The sequence below is a fragment of the Opisthorchis viverrini genome, assembly GCF_000715545.1.
Source record: "Opisthorchis viverrini unplaced genomic scaffold opera_v5_557, whole genome shotgun sequence".
Lineage (NCBI taxonomy): Eukaryota > Metazoa > Platyhelminthes > Trematoda > Opisthorchiida > Opisthorchiidae > Opisthorchis > Opisthorchis viverrini.
The window spans coordinates 23,981-34,512 of NW_008752221.1; the positions used below are offsets into that span (position 1 = coordinate 23,981).

The window sequence follows — 10,532 nt, forward strand, 5'->3', positions numbered from 1 at the left end:
ATGAAAAAACGGTAGTTTTTATTTGGGCAATGTTTCGCTTTTGACACAAAAGCTTCATCAGGCCAAGTGAACAGGTCGCCAAATTGGCCAGGTTATAAGACAGACGGGAAACCAATCAGTAACTCTCCTTCACACTAGATCAGTGTTGAGTGTCAATTGACAGCTCTTGTCGGTTAGCGTGGGTGACAAAATCTTGAATTGGTGGGCTGAGGGAGTTTCAAATTACTTCCGAAATCTTCCACTTCGGGGTGCTTCACTTGATGATTCCCCCGGGTGCCACCGGTAGATCCTTGACCATCGGGGGACGTGAATGTTACGACAATTTAGTTGGGGGGAAGGGAGGTGCGTAAGGTTAAGTGGAGTTCAGGTGATGACCACTCTTCCCTCTGATGATCGCACACCAACATGTGTTAGCTCGAGTGACCCAAGACCGTTATCCACACGCTTGCCAGTTTCACGCCTTCCATTCTGTTAACGCTGGGATGCTTGGCGATTTCTATCGCCTCTGCTATCAGCCTCTGTGAGGTGAACCGTAGTCCCCGCCTCAAAACCTCAGCATTTTCTAAGTCTATTTTGTGCCCCGTATCCAGTGCGTGTTCCGCGTTTCTCGGCGGCCCGTTTATTTTTCTACTATGCTCTCTGACTCTGATGTGTAGTTCCCTGGCCGTCTGTCCTATATAGACGTTGGTGCAGTCATTACACTTTATTTTGTAGACACAGTCCCTAGTCCTGTTTGCCGGGAGGCGATCCTTTATTTGCATCAGTGTAGAGGTTGGGGGAGACTAAGGACCACAGTGTACCAGAAGCTAACCGACGCCGGTGCAGTTTTGAACTACTCATCTGCCCATCCGAAATCGGTATTTGCCAGTAATGCGGCATCAATATTTAGGCGCGTAAGGGCCCTGATCGGAGAGCGGCCCAAATTGAAGTAAAGGGCAAACTTCGAGGTAGTGGGTATCCAGCTAGCTTGATTAAGCGCCAATTGCGAAGGGTGTTGTTACCGGTAGGGAAACCAAACAGGGAATGGATCGGGAGCGCTCTGATCCCATGTAAATCATAGACATCGGGGGCCATTCGAAGAATTTTAAACACAGTTAACATAAGTGTAGCTTTCCAAAAGGGGAACATTGCGCTCTGCACTGGTGCAAATAAAGGATCGCCTCCCGGCAAACAGGACTAGGGACTGTGTCTACAAAATAAAGTGTAATGACTGCACCAACGTCTATATAGGACAGACGGCCAGGGAACTACACATCAGAGTCAGAGAGCATAGTAGAAAAATAAACGGGCCGCCGAGAAACGCGGAACACGCACTGGATACGGGGCACAAAATAGACTTAGAAAATGCTGAGGTTTTGAGGCGGGGACTACGGTTCACCTCACAGAGGCTGATAGCAGAGGCGATAGAAATCGCCAAGCATCCCAGCGTTAACAGAATGGAAGGCGTGAAACTGGCAAGCGTGTGGATAACGGTCTTGGGTCACTCGAGCTAACACATGTTGGTGTGCGATCATCAGAGGGAAGAGTGGTCATCACCTGAACTCCACTTAACCTTACGCACCTCCCTTCCCCCCAACTAAATTGTCGTAACATTCACGTCCCCCGATGGTCAAGGATCTACCGGTGGCACCCGGGGGAATCATCAAGTGAAGCACCCCGAAGTGGAAGATTTCGGAAGTAATTTGAAACTCCCTCAGCCCACCAATTCAAGATTTTGTCACCCACGCTAACCGACAAGAGCTGTCAATTGACACTCAACACTGATCTAGTGTGAAGGAGAGTTACTGATTGGTTTCCCGTCTGTCTTATAACCTGGCCAATTTGGCGACCTGTTCACTTGGCCTGATGAAGCTTTTGTGTCAAAAGCGAAACATTGCCCAAATAAAAACTAATTGATGTGAAGTTGTTCATGGTAGCACCGTCGCGTCTGGTTGTACAGAGCAAACAATCGAACGACCAAATTTTCGCTCTGGTCATTCCATATACTTGAGCAGAATGTCTGTGCGTTTGTCTTGAAAATAAAGCCGTGTCCAGGGATGTCCATCTTTTCCTTACCGCGTAGTCTGACGGGCTCCGTTCAGGCGTAGCCAACAGGCGGCCATGCACTATGCAACAAATGGCAGTCCTGATAATATTTCTACTCTACTCCAGACTACAGTCATTATTCATCTTCTCGAAAGCTCATTCATAACCGTTACTGTCCTGTCTGCCGTTCATCTTAATAGTACTCTCCCTTTTGCACAACGAAGTTCTTCTGATTTGATTCATTAGCTGAACTGTTGCCCCGCAACTATTTTATTCCTACCGCCGAGCCTTTAATTAAAACGACGGAAAAAGTTTGCACCCAAACACAACCACCTCTGGGGGAAGTTTTTTAAAGCCATGAACCTAATGTTTGGATCTAACCGGCCTGGTTCTCCGCTGCAATTTCAGTTTGCAGCTTCCCTACGTTTGACAAAATCATTTACGCTTCTACTTCGGCCGTATTCATTGACGCCATCTCCCAATCGAAATTACTTTTCATAATCGACTTCCCCACAACCCCAACATAAGTGCTCCCACTTAGTTTTAAACCATATTATGAGACAAAATTCGCCATTCGTCTTCTCTTATTTCGTTCATCTTTAGCCTCGTTTTGCTTTTTGTAAACTCGTTTATTTACTCTGTTGCGAGAGGTCGCTCATGGTCTGCAAAAATTTTACTGCCTTAGTTCAAATCAACATGCCCTGCTGTCCCAGTTTCTTGATCCCCACAACACCGGTGACTTTTTGCGTCATAAGCGCATCTCGTCGCTTGTACTCTCCTCCCCGCTGTGCTGTTGCCCACCGTGTTCATGTTGTAAGGAACCGATCATGCTTCGACTTCAGTGTTCACTACAAGTTAGAAAATAAACCTTTGGTGATTGCTATTATCACTGAATATTCAGTCAACTACAGACCAGCTGTGCATTAAATGTGAGCGTGGGACGCATTTTCTCCAGGCGTTTACGAGAGGCTCAACCCAACGTTAGGAGCATTACAGAGCCAGATAGAGTCATTCACCAATTAGGATTTTTGGGATCATTCGGTTGGGTAAGCTGCCTAACAGTACTTTTTGGAATAATATAATGATTCATACCTGGCAAGCTTGAGCGGAACCCCCTGACATGACATGAGATTATTCCCGGAAGTTATGCAACCGTATGGGATCAAGCGGCTTGACCCTGTTCAAAAAATGAACCAGATTTTTGGATTGAGGTCAGAAAATTCCCATGCTTATTAGTAGCGGCGCATTTCAATTAAGTGAAGCATTATGCTAGTCTCGTGTATCCGACTTCACCTTACTGCCTGACGCGGAGGGGTGTCTAAAAAAATTGAAAGTCTAAAAATTCCCAGTAACATTAGGGTACAGATCGAACGAGGTGTTGGCGTAAAACAAACTTTAAAAAGTTGTGAAAATTCTTGCGCCCTTGTTTTTACATTTCAGTGAGAACACAAATGCGTCGTATATACTAAAGAACGTTACTCAGACGTTCCGGTACTAATAAAGTTGTTTATAGAAAACAACTGGGCGGTATATTTTGAATGCTTGGGAAAAATACAGAAGTAAGCACACATGTGGCATCGAAGCTGCAGGAACGGAAGATATATGAAAGCCAATATGTATACTATAGGAAAGCGATGCCGGTGGGTTACTGCAAAAAAGGTCTGCGGTCGTTAAGTCGTCAGCTTTTAGTCCATCCATGACCACAATTTCAAGTACCCAGTTCATACTAGACATCGCTGTTGCGAAGATCCTATAGATGGCTCCCCTAATTTCCGAGCTTACTGAAAAGGCGGGAGGAGGGTTAAGTCGCATTGTACCTATATGTGACTCTGCCTATCTCCGAAACAGCTCCTGCACCAAATCCAAATCTTGCTGCACGAGACCGATTCGCTTATTCCAGGCGTGGTCAACTGCCACCCTCCAAGCCCACCGGAGATTACGCAGTTTCTCATACAAACCGTTGTGCGACACTTCTACAGCCATCACTTTTCTTATCTTTTGTTGCTAGGGGATTTTAGCGCTCCAAAGACCTCCTAAATGGAGCTCTAGCCCATCGGGCATGGTGGATATGTTTCATCGGTGTCGAACAAAATTTTTCAACCAAGCACTTGGACCCCATATTTAGTCACGTCTGCCGGATTTGGCGCAGGCCACCAACCGTTCCTGGTGGATTTGTTTACCACAAATGAAAGATGCTTCATTGATCAATTATTAACTGAAGCTCCACAGGGCTCACTATATGCCAACCGATTAATGGGCCAGAAGCCCGGAGCCTCAAACGCGGATTCGACACGTCTGCTATGCAGACTTCTCGGAAGGGCGTAACTTCCGTGACCAATCAACACCGGGACCAGCACCAGTGGAGTAGTTATCCATGACTATTGTCCAGAAAATTTGGGGGCTGACACGGTGTGCGTTCGAGATAAATCGGTGTGAAGCCTGGTTTTTCTGCTGCAATTTCGGCTTGCCTTATCCACAAGTTCAAATCCGTATACGGTTCGGGTCACCCTATGTGATAGCAACTTGCCCTCATCCAACCCAGTCCCTGCACCTGACTTCCATACAACAGCGCAACCAGTGAGTCTGCTTAGTTTCAGATTAAACGAATTTTTGAGACAAAACTCACCATGTGCTCACAATTTGAATTATTACATCTCCATCTCCACTTTTGCTCGATGTGACTCCGGCCATTATCTAAAAGCCCAAGGTGACTCATGGCCAGCAATGGTTTTCAGTTTTAGTTCATGCCAGCAGCCTGTCTTTGAACTAGTTGGACCTCACGCCCATTGTTCCCAACTAGTTTGGAAAGAAACCTATTATTACTATTTCATCGGATATTCCCCACCGTTCATGCCATTGTTCCCTTTTCGTGCAATCAACACCCCCACAAACCCCCCAGTCATACTTCATTCTGACTGTAAACTTATGATCAATCCAGTCGGTATGCCACCCACAGTTTGGGAATAAACATTAATGTTATTATTAACAAAAGCATTCAGCGTCCTCTGGAAAATTTGTCTCAAATATTTTTCAGAAAATGCCACAAGACGCACAGAAGACAAGGTGGAAATTCGTTAAATGCGGAACTGTTGTAAATCTCAAATCCGCGAATGAAACATACAAAACAACCCGCGGTACTGGACACAATCAGGAAAAGACGAAAAAGTTCTATTTTAGTACATGAGAAACCGCCGAAGAAACAAGCCAACAGGCCTCTCTTTGCGGAACAGAAACGCGAACTCACGGGTGGCCAAAAAGTGTGACCTGAATCCCACAGAGAGACCGAGTCACATCCAATCTTGTGAAGACTTAGATACGAACTACTTCTAACCAAATTTCTCCTACCGGAGGAGCATGTTTGCCAGCTCTTGCACAATAAAAACCCCTCCGGTTGGTTTTGACCAGACAAGGTCTGTCCAAGAAAACCTCGCCTGCACTGCTAGAGCATATTTGCCTGTTGTTTGTGCAGTCACTTAATGAAAGAAAACTTCTCTCTTCTTGGAAAGGGATAGTTGGTATGCTAACCTAAAATTACTGGTGGCCGACTATCGCCTGCGAGCTACAAGCGCATTAACTTCACTGGCGTCCGGTGCAAAATTATGGAACGAATTATGAGGTGGATCAACTGAGATCAACTCACTATCAACAGCTTGATACCTCTAGCGGAAGATATATTCCATCGTGACAGTTCCTGCTTGACGAAAATGTCAGTAATTACGAACAAACTAAGGACAAAGCTTTCATATCGGATGCCATTTTTGACCTCCTAGCAGCAGCCCATCGAGTCCCGCATAGCAAGCTGCCACGCAATCTTGGGTCTCATGTAATTCAATGAAACTTATCCACTGAAATGAGATGTGTTCATCATATAGAACATTTCGAGTAGAAATGGGCTCCATCAGTTCGTCTCGTGTATCAGCCTCGAATGGAGTCCCTCATGGCTCTGTTTTGAGACCATTGTTTTCGATTTACTTTAACGGTCACCCAGGATTTTTTCTAGTCATGTCCATTATCGCTGATGGCTTGAAATCCTGGAGCTCAAGTTCCAGTTCCCTTCATCCGGGTGTAAGCGTTGCACCTTCTCTGAACGACGAAACGTGGGTCCACATGGTATTCGGAGGAGACCCGGTGAAAAAGCTTGTCATTCATATACAGATTGAATTAGAATAGAATTACGATGACAGATGTCAGAAGAGATTTGAGAATCTAGCTCTCTTCAAACATGTGCTTATAACCTCGTTTTCAAGAATCGGCTCAAAAGGCATTGCTGTTCTACGGGTGATTCGACGGACGTCCCACCGTATCACTCGCATGAACTGCCAGATGCTCTAACGGGTATACGAGAGACATACTCTTGAATACACTTACCAAATCGTTCACTCGTGATACACATAAGAGGTAAGCATTCTGAGCTTGCCCAACCGGCTGCTTCGGAAATTGTTGCCGACCTTTAATTCGTTGTTCATGAGAGACGTCTCGCGGTGCCTGGTCCCTCACCCAGGAGTGTCGTCGCTTCCGGGGAGACATAACACTTACTTATGCCCTGTTTGAGCAAGGTTTTGTCAAAAAGTTCTTAGTTGTTTACCCAACGAACATGTTTGGACATTTTCGAGCCCAGATTGCACACCTTCATTAGGCAAAAAATTTTCTCATTTAAGATAGTTGGTGCGTGGAATACCCTTCCCCCGACGGTTGAGGCAGCATCGTGCACCCACCTCAAGCCACTGCTAGACGATTTTTATGCGAAATTTTCTCCATTTAAGATGTTGGTGCGTGGAATACCCTTCCCCCGACGGTTGAGGCAGCATCGTGCACCCACCTCAAGCCACTGCTAGACGATTTTTATGCGAGTCCTTTCTCTGGCCGCTAAGGATGATACGAGCAACGAGGTACGAACTACTGATCGAACCACCAACGCGCGGTACATTCGAAATCGGGTTCGTTTTTCCCTCGTGCAATTTCGTCAAAGAATTTTTTCGCTGTTCAACCTATTCACAGAGTACACACGGGTAATTGTTGAATTTTATTACTCTAACAAAACATTTGAGAGATAACCCTTTATATTTTGCGCACACTTCCTATTTTACATCTATTTCGAAACATGACATCAATTTATACCGACTGCCCTCTGTAGCCACTGATAGACCACAACAGATGTGGGCGAAATGGCTGCCCGTCGACCGTCAAACGCGGTATACAGTGCCAAACCTGCAAGGCCTGGTGGCATTTGAAATGCGCGGGTTTACAGGACGACCAGATAAGCCAACTAGCTAACTCTCCTGACCCGTTTGTCTGCGCCAGCTGCCTCTACGTCAAGGGTGCGATGCATACCGCAGCGAAGAGGAGAGTCCCCCAAAACGGTACCCAATCCCCAGTGCAGATTCAGAAAGACCACTGTCAGTGTTCCGCTTTAATCGGAATACTCTACGCGAAATTGGATCGTATTTCAAAGGCACTGGAGGACTCAGGTGCTAAGAATGCAGCGACTTGGACGAAAGTTGACAAGGAACTTTCTTCGCTGAACCAATACCTCGCGATATCCATACCGGGACCCATGGCTGCGAAGAAAGTCATACAACTTTCTGACGCGGCTATAAAAACCACCACAGAGTTTCTGGTGGACAGGCTCCCCAGGGGAACCGGACTGATAATCTGGGGGTCATTCTCCGGAAAAATCACGCTAGCGAAGCTGGCACAGTCGATCCTTAGTAATGTCCCCACCAAGCCTGATAAATCGAGCCACGCAGAACGGCTAGGCCAGAAGGGAAGTAAGCGAACTCTTGGACTTCTGGTTACTCTTTCTTCCCCAGCTGACGTACAGGAGATCTTGGAGCGGGCTGGCAGCATTCGAAAGGCCAACCCATTGATCATGGCCGGCGGCTAGACGCACACCCAAAATTTCTCTGAAACCGTGGTTCGAAGGAGGAAAACTTTAACATAAAGGTATAACATTTGATGGTAATTTTTCGGGCGTATGAAACCTTCTCAAACGACCGCAGTTTTGTTAAAAGTTGTTTAAACCTACTTAAGATTCAGTGCATTCAAGTCGCGTTGAAAGAGTACCAGGCGAAACATTTCGCTGTTTTCTTCCGCAAAAACTACAAAAAGAACATCAATTCGCCACTTTTGCATGAAAAAGCCTTCTACCGTTGCAGCAGACATCCCTGCAGTCGAAGCCGAAGCCGTGGAAATCGTCGCACCTAGTAAGTTCATGGTTCATTGTGTGTACGCGGTACCACACGTCGTACTGATTGTCCGGCAATGTTCCATGTTCGCCGGTACCATGACTGCTTGAGGGTTAATTCCTACTACCTGGAGCACAACCATCCACGCAGCAAGTTTATTTTTGACAGGCTCACCACCAACCGGCGACTGACAAATGATGAATTAAAAGAGTGTTCTACCCTTTTGAAATACGGTGCTTCCTCATCAGAGATTCCGCAGTACGTCTCCGACCACTTTGAAAAGGTACTCACTATCAAGGATGTGCGTAACTATCGCGTCAAATGTCCACCCCCATTGTTGGGTAGGTCGTTGGTTGCCTTTTAGTCGGTTTCTTAGATGACATGTCGTCCATCATAGCCAAGTTTCGAGAGTGCGGTCGCGCGCTGCTGGTGGATTCGGAGGGTGGCAGATATAGTCACCTGTGCTTTTCTCGAACGCAGCAGATAGCACTCTTTAGACGGTTCCCGGACGTTGTAAACGTTGATGCTACACACGGTACTAACCGTCTTGGGTAAACAAATTTAGAGCCTCTGACGTTCGCTGTTAAGGTACAAGCTTTATACATTCCTCGTGACGGATGGCCTGGGTGTCGGTCGACTCGTAATGTATGCCTTTGTCGAAAGCGAGCATCTTGCGTCATTGCGCAAGCTATCAGCTTGTTCGAGGATATGATGGGTGGACACTCTGAAGTCAAAAAGTTCGTCATGGACAAGATGACTTCGCAGATGCGGGCTGCCAAAGCTGTATTCGGCTGCGATATAATGCTGCGCTGTTTTCACGCATCCGGAAGCACGCACGTTTCATTGTTCTGGTGTAACTTTTGCAGACAATATCCAACCGCAGTCGGCATATATTCCACCGCGTGGTTCGCTTTGACAATGCAGCTGAGTAAGTAACTGTGCACCAAACATTGTTCGCGTAGATTTTGCCACGATTTGCAAATTCTGAGGGGAACAGATCCCAGTTTTGTCTCTTATTTGACTGCCCACTGGCTCCACATCACTCGAAAGTGGGCCGTTCTTGCACAACTTGGGTTGGTACATTTTGGGAATGTGACCAACAATCGCCTTGAGAACGCCAACGGGCGTTTGAAGAGGCGTGTGCATCACTCAGATAGCCTGGAGCATGCCGTACAGAAGGTCGCTCATTACAGCGAACGGCTAACGCGCGAATAGGAAATGCACACAACTCATTATTGTGACCGCCGAGAAATTCGGGAGGGAGACATCTACGTTCTACGTGTGGTTTCCCGGATGACGACCTACGCCGCTAATCAGGTAATTTGAGGCCTACGGCAGTGAAGCATCGGTGTTGAACACTGATGTCATGCTGTCGATGATGATGATGATGATGATGATGATGATGATGAATCTGAGGTCTAATTTCTTAGCATGCGCTTTGTAGACCTTCCTTTTGAATGCCGTGATGACGAGGAATTCGTGTGATTGTAACTCAAAGGCCTCAAATGCCGAATCAATGAACCCATGGCAATCCGCAACGACTATACATATATCACTCATCCAGGTAAGCAAACAGATAAAATTCCCTTACATCCAGACGCTTAAATGCTGTTCCCGAAGATTAATTGCTTGCCCATTTTCCGTTTCAGAATCCTGTCCCGTGAAGTGGATCTTAAGAAAATGAAAAAATGGAGCGATTACCAATCAAGCTTGTATCAGTGATGCCAATGAACAAAATGCAATTCGCCAATGGTGTTTTCGTAAATTCATGGCGGGCGCATTATCAACGCGTGGCGTTATGAGTATGGAGCGCCGTCGTTGGTCGTTGTATTACGTTGCCGTGCATTGCATAGGTGCCATAATCTGCGTCGCGAATAGCAGTTACGCTAAGTAGTCGATGTGAGCGACAGCTCATTGTTTCGGGTAATGGAGGGAGGGGAGTACGGGGTACAATCAAGGGTAGGAGTTGGGAGCGCGCTGTCAAAATGTGTGGTGATTGCAATTTGACAGGCGATGACCACCGTTGATCGTTGGGTTAGTCTATTATGTGTTGCCGGGGCATTATGGTTAGCTACGAGCATGTGTGCGGGCCTGGCGGTCACTATAGGTAGTCACGCAGGTTACGTCGACTACAGTTGAGATGTTTACTGGAGGTAGCAAACATAAACGGCATAGAGTAAGTATGAGTATGACGATAAATAGATAAGTTAGGTGACTTCGAGTATAGTTGTGAGTATAACAGGCTGTCAGATTAGGCTATCAACCATAGTTGAGTCCTTGTTTTTACTGGTCGGCATATATATTGGATTGATGTTTACTGTA

General features: G+C 46.3%; 1 protein-coding gene across 1 annotated transcript in view; it reads left to right on the plus strand.

The window, feature by feature from the left end:
* Positions 1-7,273: 7,273 nt before the first annotated feature.
* The window catches only part of T265_11721 (hypothetical protein), a gene marked incomplete at both ends in the record, with an annotated part of 23,463 nt that continues 20,204 nt past the window's right edge, over positions 7,274-10,532 (plus strand). The window contains one exon of the mRNA XM_009178455.1: positions 7,274-7,793. Coding sequence (XP_009176719.1) covers positions 7,349-7,793 — 445 coding nt within the window. The remainder of the gene's footprint in view (positions 7,794-10,532) is intronic.